Source organism: Scyliorhinus canicula, chromosome 9, assembly GCF_902713615.1.
Source record: "Scyliorhinus canicula chromosome 9, sScyCan1.1, whole genome shotgun sequence".
Taxonomy (NCBI): Eukaryota; Metazoa; Chordata; class Chondrichthyes; order Carcharhiniformes; family Scyliorhinidae; genus Scyliorhinus; species Scyliorhinus canicula.
The window spans coordinates 91,388,037-91,406,532 of NC_052154.1; the positions used below are offsets into that span (position 1 = coordinate 91,388,037).

Genomic DNA, 18,496 nt, shown 5'->3' on the forward strand with positions numbered 1-18,496 from the left:
GAAGTATGGGATTGAAGGTGATTTAGCGGTTTGGATCAGTAATTGGCTAGCTGAAAGAAGACAGAGGGTGGTGGTTGATGGCAAATGTTCATCCTGGAGTTCAGTTACTAGTGGTGTACCGCAAGGATCTGTTTTGGGGACACTGCTGTTTGTCATTTTTATAAATGACCTGGAAGAGGGTGTAGAAGGATGGGTTAGTAAATTTGCAGATGACACGAAGGTCGGTGGAGTTGTGGATAGTGCTGAAGGATGTTGTAGGATACAGAGGGACATAGATCAGCTGCAGAGCTGGGCTGAGAGGTGGCAGATGGAGTTTAACGCGGAAAAGTGTGAGGTGGTTCACTTTGGAAGGAGTAACAGGAATGCAGAGTACTGGGCTAATGGCAAGATTCTTGGTAGTGTAGATGAACAGAGAGATCTCGGCATCCAGGTACATAAATCCCTGAAAGTTGCCACCCAGGTTAATAGGGCTGTTAAGAAGGCATATGGTGTGCTAGCCTTTATCAGCAGGGGGATTGAGTTTCGGAGCCACAAGGTCATGCTGCAGCTGTATATAACTCTGGTGCGGCTGCACCTGGAGTACTGCGTGCAGTTCTGGTCACCACATTATAGGAAGGATGTGGAAGCTTTGGAAAAGGTTTGGAGGATATTTACTAGGTTGTTGCCTGGTATGGAGGGAAGGTCTTACGAGGAAAGGCTCAGGGACTTGAAGTTGTTTTTGTTAGAGAGGAGAAGGCTGAGAGGTGACTTAATAGAGACGTATAAGATAGTCAGAGGGTTAGATAGGGTGGACAGTGAGAGTCTTTTTCCTCGGATGGTGATGACCAACACGAGGGGACAGAGCTTTAAATTGAGGGGTGGTAGATATAGGACAGATGTCAGAGGCAGTTTCTTTACTCAGAGAGTAGTAGGGGTGTGGAACGCCCTGCCTGCAACAGTAGTAAACTCGCCAACTTTAAGGGCATTTAAGTGGTCACTGGATAGACATATGGATGAAAATGGAATAGTGTAGGTCAGATAGGCTTCAGATGGTTTCACAGGTCGGCGCAACATCGAGGGCCGAAGGGCCCGTGCTGCGCTGTAATGTTCTATATTCTATGTTCTCTATGTTCTATATCTTTTTTCGGCACTATTCAAGTAATGGAGAAAATAACATTACCAAAGAGTGACAATTCCCCAAGATCAGATGGTTATTATTCCATAGGTTTAAAAGAAGCAGGTGAGAACATTGCCGACACCCGAACTCTAATTATGAAAATTTTTCTCAATTCAGGGAGCATTCCGTTAGATTGGAAAGGTGTTCCGGTTTCCTCCCACAGTCCAAAGATGTGCAGGTTAGGTGGATTGGTCATTCTAAATTACCCCTCAGTGTCCAGGGGTGCACAGGTTAGGTGGAGTTACGGGAGTATGAGGATAGGGCGGGGGAATGGGATTAGATAGGGTGCTCTTTTAGTGGGTCAGTGTAGACCCGATGGGCCAAATGGCCTCCTTCGGCACTGCAGATATTCTATGAAAGTTACGTGTCACTCCACTATTTAAAAGGATGAGAAAAGGATGAAAAAAGGAAACCAGGAATTTACAAACCAGTTAGTCTAACATTTGATGTTAGGAAATTACTGGAGTCTATAGTTTTTTTTTTAACATTTAGAGTACCCAATTATTTTTTCCCAATTAAGGGGCAATTTAGCGTGGCCAATTCACCTAACCTGCACATCTTTGGGTTGTGGGGGTGAAACCCACGCAGACACGGGGAGAATGTGCAAACTCCACACGGACAGTGACCCAGGGCCGGGATTCGAACCCGGGTCCTCAGTGCCGTAGGCCGCAATGCTAACCACTGTGCCACCGTGCTGCCCCTGGAGTCTATAGTTAGTGAATTTTTGGAAGCAGTGATTAAAGTAGAGGACAGGGGAATGTTTGTGGGAATTATTTATATAGCCTTCCAGATAGTGCTTGATGAAGTCCCTCATGAGGGGCAATGAGCTAAAGCTCATGGAATCCAATGTAAATAATTGGCCTGTTTGATGATTTGTGGTGATTGTCCCTTTAAGGGCAACACAGCCAGCAGAAGAGGGTCACCTGGCTTGGGGGACCAAGTGGGACTGAGAGTGGGTAATCACCCCAAGGGATGGAGTCCTCTCTTTGGCAGAAGGCATGTAGTACACAGCTAGAAGTAATTATGAAGACCGGGGCGGCCATGTGGCTGCTGGCCTCCGTACAGTTTTTCTTATTGGTTAATACCTTTCATGTTTGTAAAGAAGTCAGTCAACGTGCATCATTACATTGCCGATGAGGATGAGCTGGATTTATATGACTCAGCTAGTAGCCCAACACCTGTGAGTATCCTGTTTTTGTCGAAGTCTGAAAAACAAATACGCACTCGAATATCTGTCTTTGGATCAATAGACCCATCAGCCATGCTGAGACCCTAACGGACATGGATTAGCCAGTGAAGTCAGAGCTTCAGAAACATATAGAAAAAATAATAATAAGAGGAAATAAAGCCCTCAGAAGGGTAAGAAAATTTGTTGGATGGCAGGAGACAGAGAATAGGGATAAATGCGATAATTCTTTATTTAGAACATAGAAAAATACAGCACAGAACAGGCCCTTCGGTCCACGATGCTGTGCTGAACCTTTGTCTTAGATTAATCATAGATTATCATAGAATTTACAGTGCAGAAGGAGGCCATTCAGCCCATCGAGTCTGCACCGGCTCTTGGAAAGAGCACCCTACCCAAGGTCAACACCTCCACCCTATCCCCAGAGCCCAGTAACCCCACCCAACACTAAGGGCAATTTTGGACACTAAGGGCAATTTAACATGGCCAACCTGCACATCTTTGGACTGTGGGAGGAAACGGGAGCACCCAGAGGAAACCCACGCACACACGGAGAGGATGTGCAGTCTCCGCACAGATAGTGACCCAAGCTGGAATCGGACCTGGGATCCTGCAGCTGTGAAGCAATTGTGCTATCCACAATGCTACCTTGCTTCCCTTAAGAACAAATTAATCTACATTCCATTATGCTATCGTAATCCATGTACCTATCCAATAGCTGCTTGAAGGTCCCTAATGTTTCCGACTCAATTACTTCCACAGGCAGTGCATTCCATGCCCCCACTACTCTCTGGGTAAAGAACCTACCTCTGACATCCCTCCTATATCTTCCACCATTCACCTTAAATTTATGTCCCCTTGTAATGGTTTGTTCCACTCGGGAAAAAAGTCTCTGACTGTCTACTCTATCTATTCCCCTGATCATCTTATAAACCTCTATCAAGTCGCCCCCTCATCCTTCTCCGTTCTAATGAGAAAAGGCCTAGCACCCTCAACCTTTCCTCGTAAGACCTGCTCTCCATTCCAGGCAACATCCTGGTAAATCTCCTTTGCACCTTTTCCCAAGCTTCCACATCCTTCCTAAAATAAGGCGACCAGAACTGCACAGTACTCCAGATGTGGCCTTACCAAGGTTTTGTACAGCTGTATCATCATCTCACGGCTCTTAAATTCAATCTCTCTGCTAATGAACGCTAGCAAACCATAGGCCTTCTTCACACCTCTATCCACTTGACTGGCAACTTTCAAAGATCTATGAACATAGACCCCCAACATCTCTCTGCTCCTCCACATTGCCAAGAACCCTACCGTTAACCCTGTATTCCGCGTTTATATTTGTCCTTCCAAAATGGACAACCTCACACTTTTCAGGGTTAAACTCCATCTGCCACTTCTCAGCCCAGCTCTGCATCCTATCTATGTCTCTTTGCAGCTGACAATAGCCGTCCTCACTATCCACGACTCCACCAATCTTCGTATCGTCTGCAAATTTACTGACCCACCCTTCAACTCCCTCATCCAAGTCATTAATGAAAATCACAAACAGCAGAGGACCCAGAACTGATCCTTGTGGTACGCCACTAGTAACTGGGCTCCAGGCTGAATATTTGTCATCCACCACCACTCTCTGACTTCTATTGGTTAGCCAGTTTGTTATCCAACTGGCCAAATTACCCACTATCCCATGCCTCCTTACTTTCCGCATAAGCCTTCCATGGGGAACCTTATCAAATGCAAATCAAATTTGGCAGCATGTGACATGTTTTCATTAGACAAGGAGCTGTCTTGGGCCGTCAACTATTTACAATGTTTATTAATGACTTAGAGGATAATGCACAAAGTTAGGTTGCATAATTTCAAGCAATGTAGACAGATGCAACAACTGATTAAATGAATAGGCAAAACTGTGGAAAGTCTCTTTCAATATAAGTAAATGTGAGGTGATTCACTTTGAGTCTGTAGAGACGGGGGTGGATTCTCCGATTCTGCGGCTAATTGCTGACGCTAGTGTGGGAATTGTGGCGTTTTACGGCGCCAAAATCGGCACCCATTCCTCACCCATTCCGGGACCGGTGAGGGGCTAGCAGTGGCACCAGGTAGAACTCCCAGCTCCCGTGGCAAAAACGGCCGAGAATGGCCGGGTCCGTGGCCGCCCATGCGCACGGCGATGACCTGCAGCAGTTGCGCCGTACAACATAGCGCCGGGCGCGCACGGACACGACCTGCCAAATAGTGCCCCTCTGGATGCCCCCTCACCAACCCCGGACCACCCCTCACCAGCCCCCCCCCCCAGCCAAAGCCCCACCCCCACTCCCGGCCAGCGGCATGGATCCCCCCGCGACTGTGGTGGTGCTGGACACAGTCGTGAACTCGGCTCATCGGGGGAGGAATTTTGGGGGAACGTCCTGAGCCACTCCCAATATACACACAGATATGCAATAACGTACATATACATGCACACACTGTTACGGTACCCTGGGATAATGCGCGGTCAATTCCAGCCCCACTTGACCCGGTGTAAAATTAATAATTCATTTTTAAAATACTCAAAGTCTTTGGTCTTTAGCTGCCCAATAACTGCAGTCACAGATTTGTAAATGTAAACACAATTATCTTTTATTAATAACAATAACTATAATTAAATAGGCAGCAAATACAATTGGTTGACTATAATCTAATTTCTAACCCTCCCCCTCATTAATCCGCCCCACCCTCTACACGTGTACAAGACAGGCAAAAGCAGATGGGAAAGAGGGGTGTAAAAAAATACTAAAAGTAAAAAGTATGTAATGGTTTTGGCTATAGATTCATCAGGGTCTCGAGACTTCTCTGCAGACTCAGAACCAGCGGGCAGGAAACATTTTGGAGAAAGAAAGAGAGACAGAACAACACACAACCTCTGCTGTTAGCGTCCAGAAGCTTTCTCCCGGCTTCTGTGAAAGACCCCTGGCAGGACCCAATCGATGTCTACTGCTGGGCAAAATACGGTCCTTGGCCAATCCATTGGCCACCAGCCAACCAATCGAACTGAAGCCATTCCTTCTCTCAGGTCCCAGAAAGCCTGAGTTATTTTGTTCAAAATCTAATTCTTGAGAGAGCAGTGTACTATTTTGCAACTTTTCAGTCCCACACTTCCTTTGCTCGACTTAAAGGTACACAGAACATAGAACAGTACAGCACAGTACAGGCCCTTCGACCCTAGATATTGTGCCTACCATTTATCCTAATCTAAGGTCAGCCTAACCTATACCCCTTCAATTTACTGCTGTCCATGTGCCTGTCCAAGAGTTGCTTAAATATCCCTAATGACTCAGACTCCACCACCTCTGCTGGCAGTGCATTCCACACACCCACCACTCTCTATGTAAAGAGCCTACCTCTGACATCTCCCCTATACCTTCCTCCAATCACCTTAAAACTATGTCCCCTCGTGACAGCCATTTACACCCTGGGGAAAAGTCTCTGGCTATCACTCTATCCATGCCTCTCATCACCTTGTACACCTTTATCAAATCACCTCTCTTCCTTCTTCGCTCCAGTGAGAAAAGCCCTAGCTCCCTCAAACTTTCTTCATAAGACATGCCCTCCAGTCCAGGCAGCATCCTGGTAATTCTCCTCTGTACCCTCTCCAAAGCATCCGCATCCTTCCTATAATGAGGCGACCAGAACTGGATACAATATTCCAAGTGTGGTCTAACTAGGATTTTATAAGGCTGCAGCAAAACCTCGCGGCTCTTAAACTCAATCCCTCTGTTTATGAAAGCCAACACACCATACGCTTTCTTAACAACCCTATCAATCTGGATGGCAACTTTGAGGGATCTATGTACATGGACCCCAAGATCCCAGTATTCCTCCACACTTCCAAGAATCCTGCCTTTTACCCTGTATTCAGCACTCAAATTCGACCTTCCAAAATGAATCAGTTCACATTTATCGAGGTTGAACTCCATCTGCCACTTCTCAGCCCAGCTCTGCATCCTGTCAATGTCCTGTTGTAATCTGCAACAAACCTCAACACTATCTACAACTCCCCCAACCTTCGTGTCATCGGCAAACTTACTAGCCCACTCTTCCACTTCCTCATCCAAGTTATTTATAAAAACCACAAAGAGCAGAGGTCCCAGAACAGATCCCTGCGGGACACCACTGGTCACTGACCTCAAGGGGGAATACTTTCCATCCACTACCACTCGCTGTCTTCTTTTGGCCAGCCAATTCTGTATCCAGACAGCCAAATTTCCCTGTATCCCATGCCCCTAACTTTCTGAATGAGCCTACCATGGGGAACCTTATCAAATGCCTTACTGAAATCTATATACACCACATCCACTGCCCGACCTTCATCAAAGTGTCTCGTCACATCCTCAAAGAATTCAATGAGGCTTGTGAGCCATGACCTACCCCTCACAAAGCCATGCTAACTATCTTTAATCAAACTATGTTTTTCTAATTAATCATAAATCCTATCTCTCAGAATCCTTTCCACTATTTTGTTCACCACAGACGTAAGACTGATGGGTCTGTAATTCTCACGGATTTCCGTATTCCCTTTCTTGAACAGGGGAACAACATTCACCTCCCTCCAATCGTCCGGTACTACTCCAGTGGAGAGTGAGGACGCAAAGATCATCACAGCAATCTCCTCCCTTGCTTCTCATAGTAACCTTGGGTATATCCCGTCAGGCCCAGGGGGCTTATCTATTCTGATGCTTTTCAAAATTTCCAGCACATCCTCCTTCTTAATATCAACCTGTTTGAGTCTTTTAACCTGGTTCACACTGTTCTCATGAGTAACACATTCCCTCTCTCTAGTGAATACTGAAGCAAACTATTCATTTAGGGCCTCCCCTACGTCCTCAGACTCTAGGCACAAGTTCCCTCCACTATCTCTGATCGGCCCTACTCTCACTCTGATCACCCTCTTATTTTTCACATAAGTGTAGAAGGCCTTGGGTTTTCCCCTAACCCTTCCCACCAGGGCTTTTTCATGCCCCCATCCAGCTCTCCTAAGTCCATTTTTGAGTTCCTTCCTGACTATCTTGTAACCCTCAACAGCTGAGTCAGATCCTTGCTTCCTCAACCTCATGTAAGCTTCCTTCTTCCTCTTGACTGGAAGCTCAACTTCTCTTGTCATCCAAGGCTCCTTCACCTTACCATTCCTTCCTCTTCTCAGTGTGACAAAACTATCCAGCACTCGCAGCAAGTGCTCCTTAAACAACCCCCAGATGACTGTTGTGCCTTTCCCCAAGAACAATTGTTCCCACTTTATGTTCCTCAGCTCCTGTCTAATAGCAGTATAATTGCCCCTCCCCCAATTAAATACCTTCCCATACTGTCTGTTCCTTTCCCTCTCCATGACTATGGTCAAGGAGTTGTGGTCACTGTCAACAGAATGCTCTCCCACCAAGACATCTGACACCTGACCTTGTTCATTGCCGAGCACCAAGTCCAATATGGCCTCCCCCCTAGTCGGCCTATCATCATATTGAGTCAGGAAACCTTCCTGATCACACCTGACAAAATCTGCACCATCCAAACCATTTGCACTCTGGAGGTTCCAGTCAATATTAGGGAAGTTGAAGTCATCCATGACAACAACTCTGTTACTTCTGCACCTTTCCAAGATCTGCCGCCCAATCTGCTCCTCTATCTCTCTGCTGCTACTGGGGGGGTCTATAGAAAACTCCCAATAAAGTGACTGCCCCTTTCTGGTTTCTGACATCCACCCATACTGACTCAGTGGACAAACCCTCCTCAACTACCTCCTTTCTGTAGCTGTGGTGCACTCCCTAATTAACAGTGCCACACCCCCTCCTCTTTTACCTCCCACCCTATGCTTTTGAAAACATCTGAACCCCGGAACATCTAACAACCATTCCTACCCCTATGAAATCCATGTCTCCGTAATGGCCACAACATCGTAGTTCCAAGTACTGATCCATGCTCTAAGTTCATCTCCCTTATTCCTGACACTCCTTGCATTGAAACAGACACACTTTAACCCATTCCACTGAGTGCAACTTTGCCCTATCAACTGTCTCGCAGACTCGCTGCATACTATTTCTACCTATTCAACAGCTGCTCTATCCTCTGATCCATAGCTCTGGTTCCCACCCCCCTGCCAAACTAGTTTAAACCATGTACATGTCCATTAAATATCCATGGATCAAAAATTATAACAACAAAATCAAAGACATGGAAAATAAGGGTATCAATGGGAGGGGCCCTTACAACACACACACGTACACACATACATATACATAGATACACACACAGATACACACAACCACATACACAGATAAATGTATACATACATACGGATACATACATACACACACGCAAACGCTTAGTCACAGATACATGCGCACAGGCACACACACAGATGCACGCACACACGCACAAAGGGGCTGTTTAGCACAGGGCTAAATCACTGGCTTTGAAAGCAGACCAAGCAAGCCAGCAGCAGGGTTTGATTCCCGTAACAGCCTCCCTGAACAGGCGCCGGAATGTGGTGACTAGGGGCTTTTCACAGTAACTTCATTGAAGCCTACTCGTGACAATAAGCGATTTTCATTTCATTTCATTTTCATTTCACAAACACTTAGTCACAGATACACAAGCATATACACACACAGACACACCACACTGAGCCACAGATACACAAACATACACACAGAAACAAACTCAGAGGAAGCACAGACAGATACATCGGCACACAAATAGACAAAAACACAGATGCACATGTACACACAGACAGAAACATATAGTGACAGACAAACGAATATACAAAATATAATGCTGTGTATGTGACCGTTAACTCCATGTATTTCACTGTACTGTACAACATTGAGCTCTGTGAGGATTTAGATGAGTCTTTCTATCAGCTCCAGTGCTGCAGTAGCTGTACTCTGTCCAAAGATGAACACTCCACACAGGATTGCGACTGCTCCCCAGACAATCAAAAACCACCTGAGAGAAGAAAAGTAGTTCAATAAACTGGCAAAAATCAAAACACAACAGGAACCAAAAGAGTATATTTCAAGTGAAGTCATTGTTGTAATGTAGGAAATGCAGCAGCCAATTTGTGCACAGCAAGTTCCCACAGAAGGTAATGAACAGATAAACTGTTTTAATCGTGTTGTTTGAGGGGTAACTGTTAACCAGGACTCTCTTGGAACACACACATTGTACAATGGGGTTTTTACTATCCAGCTCAGAGATAAAATGGTGCCTCAGTTTAACATACTGATGGATAGTAGCTCCAACAGCACAGCACACCCATTGTACTGCACTGGAATAACAATGTGGAGTCTGTGTTCCCGGCTCTGAAAGGGGTCTTGAACTCACAACTATTGAACTCAAAAGCGTAAGTCAATTGAGACAATGAAGTTCTCAATATTCTTGGCACCGGCTATTTATTCGAGCTGGCTTACTGCCACCCCTCTTCTCCCTCTGTCCCTTACCCATGATACCACAACCTGGCTGGACTCCATGTAATTGTGGAGGACTTGGACATGACGATATCCACAATGGAGCTGGTCAGGTCGGGAGTGCCGGATTCAGAATTTTAACAAGAACCAGCCCACACCCATTAAAAACACTCCTGAAAGTCAAACAACCTTGGAATGGGGTTGAGAATCCTAGAATCAGGACCCACCTGCCATTTTTAAAGGACTTCAAAGTCATTCCGATGTAGTGAAAATCCAGGCCTCTACTTTAGGATGGATGTCAAAGCCTTACAAATGGTGGCGAGCGGATTGACATAATGTTAATAGTGATGAAAGACTTCAGTGAATGTGGAGAGACAACAGAAACTGGGGTTGTTTTCTCTCAAGCAGAGATAGTTATAGGGAGATTGAATAAAATGTTTGAAGTGATGAAGGGTTTTGGTAACAGAGATAGGGTGAGGCTATTTACTGGAGACAGCTTTTAGAGGGTACAGATTCAGATAATTAACAATTTCTTTATTTTAGCGTCACAAGTTGTTAAGATCTGTGAGGGTGGTGAAAGAGGATTCAGCAGCAGCTTCCCAAAGGAAACTGGGTGTATGTTCAAAACAAAAACAAATTGCAGCGTTGTATGGAACAAGGAGAGGGTGGGCCTAATTAGACAGTTCTTTCAAAATGCCAGTACAGACACAGTGGGCTGTATGGCCACTTTCTGAGCTGCATGATTCCATGGGCCGACTGTACACCAGTATAGGGTTCAGGCCTGGGAGACATTTTGCCCTGAAAGGGTGAAGTCCTGTGATAAGAACCGGGATTGTCTTTGGGGGTGGGGGTGGGGGTGTTGGCAACGGTTGTGTTTTTACCAAATTGATATCTCGGGATTTCCTCTCCGTGCATTTTCTCTGTTTCTGGTCTGCGTTTGCTTTCGAAGGAGGCCACATCTCTTTTTATTTGGTCGCACCAGGGGCCGTGATCCTGGGCGAGCTTCGTCCAGGACTCAAAACCGATGTAAGAACCCTTCAGTGAACCTCTTGAGTGTCCCAGTAGCTTTTCCTCTCACCACGGTGAGAGTGCACCCTGAGGATCAAGCTCTCCATTGAACATTTGCTTTCGTATCTGAGTGTTTGGCATTCCAACCACATGACCAGCTCAACCCTTTTCTGGGAATGTCAGAACGGAACAGCACTACTGCCAACCAGAGGCAGGTTTGAACAGTTCCACAGTATCCTATCTCAGTTCTGACAATGTGTGTAAATCGAGTGGGCAGTGGCGGCTGTTAAGTAATGGGTTAAGAGACATTCCAATTAGTTGTCTCATTTATGTTCAGTACCCAATAATTGACACTGATATGTAAAGGGGCTTCAGGTGGCCTTTGTGCCAGGTGATGTGAAGATCGAGTTTTGTGCAGAGTCTGTTAAAGTGAAATAAAGGTGTTTGTGAAAAGCAGCAGAACCATTGACTCTTTATACAACAGCAGCTAAACGTCAAACAAATGGTAGCAGAGGATGGTGGCTGTACAAATGTGAAGGATTGAAAGATACAACTTTTCCAGACCAAACCAAGGAGTGAGCAAGAAGGAAAAAAAAGATATACAGCTGAACCTAGGATAAAGATGGCCGGGTATGACTACCCCACTCCTTATTTTCTGAAAGGGGATTGTACGATCAATGGAGAAGTGCAGTAGTCACGTGGACTAAGGTAACTTAGCCTTGGGAAAGAAAAAACATGGTATGGCATTGGCTCTTTTTTTTTTAGAACAGTACAGCACAGAACAGGCCCTTCGGCCCTCGATGTTGTGCTGAGCAATGATCACCCTACTCAAACCCACGTATCCACCCTATTCCCGTAACCCAACAACCCCCCCCAACCTTACTTTTTAGGACACTACGGGCAATTTAGCATGGCCAATCCACCTAACCAGCACATCTTTGAACTGTGGGAGGAAACCGGAGCACCCGGAGGAAACCCACGCACACACGGGGAGGACGTGCAGACTCTGCACAGACAGTGACCCAGCCGGGAATCGAACCTGGGACCCTGGAGCTGTGAAGCATTTATGCTAACCACCATGCTACCGTGCTGCCCATTTTCTTTCTCTACCTTATGACAGTAAAATCCAAAGCAAATTGTTTTCTGAGCTGGAATTGGAAGAGTTAGACTCAGAAGAAGGTCTGGAGACTCTATTATGTTATATGGTTAAGATTTATCAAACGGATGATTTGTTAAGTGTGTATGAAGCATGGTCGGATTTTGATAGGTTCCGGAAAATTTAGGATTTTCCATGGAAGAGTATATAATGGAATTTGGCAGACTATATAAAAGGCTGCAGACAAACAACCTGGAATTTCTGTGTTGGCCTTTAAATTACTTGACTGTGCTAGAGTGAGCAACATGGATAGGCTCCTGGTTTTGACAGGAGTTCAGTTTGCGGATACCTTATTTGATCAGATGACAGACCTTTAAAAAAGTTTCTGGGGAAACATTTGATTCTGATGGCTCTGGTGACCCAAATAGGTCAGTTTGCAATAAAGCAAAATATGGAAGATACACTACTAACAGGATGGCGAAATCGCACGGCTACAAACAGGTTCCAAGACAATAGAAGGAGATCGGGACCCGGAAATTATGAAGACAGAAATCCAGTTAGAACCTACAATAGGAAGGCCATAACAGTCTCCCTGAACAGGCGCCGGAATGTCGCGACTAGATGCTTTTCACAGTAACTTTATTTGAAGCCTACTTGTGACAATAAGTGATTTTCATTTCATTTTACAATCCGAGAAATGCACGGGGCATGATAAATCGATGTTTTTGATGTGACTCTCAATACCATTATGCTTTCAACTGTCCAACACATTATAATAGTGTTTGAAAAGACACATGACACAAAAGAATCAGAAGATGAAAATGATAGTGACCAGGCAGAGGGCATTGTCCGATTAACAAGCAGTTTTACGCCGGTAATGAGGGTGTTGGTTGCAGAATCCTTCAATTGTGCTGTATTGGAGTGGCTGCATATCTACTGTGTGTGGAATTGACTGGTTAAAATGTTACCTGGACTCCTTGAATGCTGAAAACCGTAACAAGGTTAAGGAACTTGAAAGTTCCACAAGTTTCAGGTTTGGGGATGATAATACTTTGAAGTCGCTGAAAAGAGTGGTGATCCCTTGCAATATTGCCGGAGTGAATCATTTCATTTGCACAGATGTTGTATCAAGTGAGATACCTTTGCTTCTGAGCTGACCGTTGATGAAGAAAGCACAAATGAAACTGGATATGGAACAGGATAAGGCAACAGTTTTTGGAAAGACGGTGGACTTACAATTTACACAGTCGGGACACTATTATATTCCATTACCGACAAATCATATTTCAAGTACAGTTGTTAAGGATGTGTTAATGGCAGTTGAAAATGGGACTTTAGCTGATAAAAAGCTTGTTTTACTAAAACTGCAGAGGCAATTTGCGCATCCGTCTCCTCGGAGGCTGAAAAATTTATTAAAGGATGCAGGGGTAAGGGATGAAGACTATACTAAACTGATAGAACAGGTTAGTGATTGCTGTGAAGTTTGTAGGAAGTACAGAAGGACAACAGCACGACCGATAGTAACCCTACCTTTGACCAGAGGTTTTAACGACATTGTGGCCATGGACCTTAAGATCTGGGATAAGCCAATAATATATTTATTTTGCATTTTGTAGATTTAGCAACCAGATTTAGTCAATCAAAGATTGTACGAAGTAAAGAAAAGAGAGTAATTCTGGATCAAATTGTGGAAAAATGGATAGGGACAGGAATGGGCCCACCGGCAAAATTCCTTACGGACAATGGGGGAGAATTTGCTAATGATGAGTTTAGGGATATGTGTGAAACTGTGAATATCACAGTTATGAATACGGCTGCAGAAAGCCCATTTAGTAATGGTGTCTGCGAAAGAAGTCATACTGTTATCGATGACATGCTTCGGAAAGTTTTGGGAGATCGACCAAACTGCACGCTAAATTCAGCTTTAGCATGGGCGGTACATGCAAATAATTCATTGCAGATGGTTGGGGGCTATAGTCATATCAATTAGTGTTTGGTAGAAATCCTAAAATGCCATCCATTTTAGATGACCAGCCTCCAGCTTGGGAAGGGACTACAATTAGCTCTGCCTTTGCTGAGCATTTAAATGCATTACATAGCAGTAGAAAAGCTTTTTTGGAAGCAGAAGTCTCTGAAAGAATTCGCAGAGCTTTAAGACTTAATATACGGCCATCAAATACCGTTTATCAGCAAGGAGACAGAGTACACTATAAGAGAGACAATTTTAATGAATGGAATGGCCCAGGGAAGATCCTAGGCACAGATGGAAAAACAATTATTTTTCAACATGGCAGTCAAACTATTAGGGTACATTCATCAAGGATAATGGGTACAGATTATAAATTTTCAAATTTAGACAGAGCAGACAGACATGACGAGGAACCAGAGTCATCTGGTACGCACATGTTACAGAACTATGAGGACAAGTTAACTGATATAGACAGGGTTTCTGGAGAGGAACACAACACTTCTGATGAATTAGAACAGGCCATTTTTCCGAAAGGGCAACTGCCAAAAGTTGTTACAAAAGTGACATACTTGCCTGAAGGGTCTAGTCAATGGAAGGATGCAACTGTAATTAGTAGAGCAGGGAAGGCCACTGGAAAGTACAATCATTCGTTGAATGTACAACATTCAGGGGAAGGAGTCAAGACAATGGATTAGGAATACGAAGTTCAAAAATGGAAGGCACAGAAACGCAGTGCCAGTTCAGATAGTACATCGGAGAGTGAACAGATCCGCAGGAAAAGGTCATGAACTATTGAAAGGACTTCCCACAGCAGAAGGGAAAGATTAAGCAGTAGCAGTACAGAATGAGATACCAGGCGGGAGAGGGGACGTAGTTTATCAAGATCTCGGAACACGAGTAAGACTACGAATACTAATAGGAGTAGAAGCCCACATGCACATGAGATTTTGGTGGCTTCCAATAAATTAGATGAAAAAGTTATCAAAGTTGCCAAACAGCAGGAACTGCATAGTTGGAGTGAATTTGGGGTATACGTGGAAGTACCGGATAGGGGACAAAGAGCTCTATCCCACAGTTGGATTTGCACGGAAAAGGTTCTTCTGGATGGAACTTAAGGCAAAGGCCAGACTTGTGGCAAGGGGATTTGAAGAAAACTTGGAAGATAAGGATTTAAGGGTAGATCACCTACAGCAGGAAAGGTTATTTTAAAGATCTTCTTAGCTCTATTAGCCACAAAGGCATGGGAATGCAAATCTATAGATATAAAAGCTGCCTTTTTGCAGGGGCATCAGCTCCAGAGAGACATTTTTCTCTGTCCTCCCAAAGAGGCAGCTAACACAGAAGGGGTACTTTGGGAGTTGAACAAATGGGTATATGGATTAAATGATGCGTCTAGACTCTAGACTCTAGAGTCTGCTATTTTTTGGTAAGGTCAGTTTTGTTAAAGTTAGGCTGTGCCAGCTGAAAGCAGATCTGGCAATGTTTTACTGGCACTATAAAGAAAATCTTTCCGGCATCTTTATGATGCATGTCGATGATTTTTTGTGGGGTGGGACGAGTGGTTTCAAAGCTATTGTAATCTCTGGTTTGAGGAAAGGATTCAGGGTTGGAAGTCAGGCTTCGAGTGCATGTAAATATATCGGACTGGAAATCGGACAGACTAAATTAGGGGCAACTTTACGTCAGCAATCTTATTTGGAAAGCATCAGCCCAATAGCAATTAGTCGTGGATGGGTTTCACAAAAAGACGCAATGGTTTCAAAGATGGAAAAAGAGCAACTGCAAAGTTTAATTGGACAACTGAATTGGTTAGATAGACAGACTAGACCGGACTTGAGTTTTGATCTCTTAGAGTTGAGTACAAAAATGAATGATCCCAAAGTGGAAGACATAATAAGAGCAAATAAAGCATTGGTCAAATTAAAAATGCAGGGTGGTGTTTTGAGATTCGCGGTTTTAGGTGACCTTAGGCATTTGAAACTGATAGTTTATAGTGATGCGTCCTATGCAAATTTATGTGATGGGGATTCAAGCGCAGGAGGTTTTATCATTTTCCTTTTGGGGAACAATGGTAAATGTTGCCCTCTTGTGGGGGAAACAAAGAAAATGAGAGTCAAAAGCTGCTGAGACGTTAAGCCTTGTAGTGGCGGTGGATATGGCCTTTTATATATCTCGGATACTGACAGAAATTTGGGGATTAGGGAATTTGGGTAATATACCAATTGAATGTCACATTGACAATAAATCCCTGTGGGGAAAATATGCTCTCCACAAAAAGTGTCAATGAAAAAAGTTAAGGATAGACATCACAAGTTTGAAGCAGAGGTTGGACAGAGGGGAGATAGCAAAAATTAAATGGGTCGACAGTAGCTATCAATTGTCAGACTGCTTTACAAAAAGAGGGGCTAGTTCACAGAAACTTTTGGATATTGTTAATGAAGGGCGCCTGTTTCTGTGACTGTACAGTAAGAACAGGGCCGGCCCAAGGCACCGGCAACTCGGGCAGTCGCCCGGGGCGCCATGTGCTAGGGGGCGCCAGAGACTCGGGTCCCGCGCATGCGCAGTTGGGCCGGTGCCAAATGCGCATGCGCGGTGGCCGCCCTCCCCCAGGGCGGCCCCCTCCGCCCACCCCCCCCTCGGCCCCGCGCCTCCGGCCCGCCCCTCCGGCCCGCCCCCCCCGAATCGGGCCCGCCCCCCCCGCCTCGGGCCCGCCACCTCCCCCCACCTCGGGCCCGCCGCCTCCCCCGCCTCGGGCCCGCCGCCTCCCCCGCCTCGGGCCCGCCGCCTCCCCCGCCTCGGGCCCGCCGCCCCCCCTCGCCTCGGGCCCGCCGCCTCCCCGCCTCGGGCCCACCCCCCCGCCTCGGCCCCGCCCCCCCCCCGGCCCCGCCACCCCCCGGCCCCGCCCCCCGCCTCGGCCCCCCCCGGCCCCCCCCTTGGCCCCCGGCCCCGCCCCCCCTGAAGTTCAGCTTGCCCGGGGCGCCAGCAACCCTAGAGCCGGCGCTGAGTAAGAAGCCTTACAACACCAGGTTAAATTCCAACAGGTTTGTTTCAAACATGAGCTTTCGGAGCGCAGCTCCTTCCTCAGGTAGGAGCAGTGCTCTGAAAGCTCGTGCTTGAAACAAACCTGTTGGACTTTAACCTGGTGTTGTAAGGCTTCTTACTGTGCTCACCCCAGTCCAACGCCGGCACCTCCACATCTGTGACTGTAAAAAGAGAAGGGGGAAATTACGTGTGTGTTTTTGAGTTTCTTGTAATTTTGTTTTTACCTAATTACTTTTTTTTCTCCAAGGAAGGGGAGACAATTAAGTAATGGGTTAAGAGACATTCCAATTAGTTGCCTCATTTAATAATTGACACTGATATGTAAAGAGGCTTCAGGTGGCCTTTGTGTCAGGTGATGTGAATATTGAGTTTTGTGCAGAGTCTATTAATGTGAAATAAAGGTGTTTGTGAAAAGCAGCAGAACCTGTGACTCTTTATACAACAGCAGCTAAACGTGTAACAGGGGTGGGATTTGGAATTGGGCAATCCTAAGATTATCTTCATGGCCTGGCCCTGGGATCCTTTCTTGAGAATTAAAGGGCACAACTGGTTGGAATAGGGGTGTGAAAACTAATGGGTTTGGTGAACGGGCAGTGAGTGAACGGAAGCATTTTTCTTGCTGGTACGAGGCCTGGGCACAAAGAATCCTTAGAAATGGTCGCTGCAGTCATCAGCTTACAGCATCCTGACATCCACTGGGTTGTAGCGAACGGAGCCCTGAGAAGGCTCGTGCAAACTGTTCACTCTCAGATTAGTGCCCAGGGTCCAACTTTACAGTGTGGAAATAACGGCCTGCATTTCTATCGCACCTTTAATCAGCACCAGCTATCTCAAAATGCTTTTATAGCTAATGAAGTACGTTTTTTATATTGTCCCTGTTTTAATGGATGGAAAGTGTGGTGAGCTGCTTTTCACAGAATGACAGCTCCCACAAACAGCAATATGATCAGAAAATTCTGTTTTTCAACATTTCGATTGGAGGACAAATATTTGCGACAATACCATGGAGCAGTGCCCCATCTCATCTTCAAAATAATACTGTGGGATCTGAGGGGGTATATGGGATCTCAGTTTAATGTGCCATCTAAAAGACAGCGCCTCTGGCAGTGTAGCAGCCTCTCGGTATTGAATTGGAGTGCCAACCTTAATGTTTCTGCTCAAATCCCCAGAGCAGGTCTTGAACTAACAACCTTCATACACAGAATTAAGAACCATACAAGCTGAACCACATGGAGTTGCCCAAAGGTGCACATAATAATGGAGTCAAATCAGGAAACTTATGTCAAGGTCGGAACCAACATGGGAGTGAATATGGAGATAGCAAGATGTTGCCCATCCTGATTTTGGTCTCCTCGTTCCACCCAGGGGACATCATTTTTCGTTCACATTTGTTAAGCAGCATTAGCTCCCACTCTTGAAGCAGCACATTGATGATATTTGGCACAGGCATGAGTTTACCTGACTCTGAGAGAGACTGGCTCAGTTTGCATTGCACATACTAGACACAGGCCTGCGAAGGAGAGGAGAGAAATAGTGAGAGACTGACAGCAATCTGAATTTATATTGAAGTCAAAGCAGTAAAAGGCAGGTCGGTCTGGCAGTCCCT

The 18,496-nt window shown here is 45.5% G+C and overlaps 1 protein-coding gene across 2 annotated transcripts in view; it reads right to left on the minus strand.

The window, feature by feature from the left end:
• Window positions 1-8,874: 8,874 nt before the first annotated feature.
• The window catches only part of slc38a8a (solute carrier family 38 member 8a), a 105,807-nt gene continuing 96,185 nt past the window's right edge, over window positions 8,875-18,496 (minus strand). For both annotated transcript variants that reach the window (XM_038806101.1, XM_038806100.1), the window contains 2 exons: window positions 18,349-18,400; window positions 8,875-9,314 (listed from right to left, as the gene is read on the minus strand). In XM_038806101.1, the coding sequence (XP_038662029.1) occupies window positions 9,209-9,314; window positions 18,349-18,400 (158 nt within the window). In that variant the 3' untranslated portion in view covers window positions 8,875-9,208. The remainder of the gene's footprint in view (window positions 9,315-18,348; window positions 18,401-18,496) is intronic.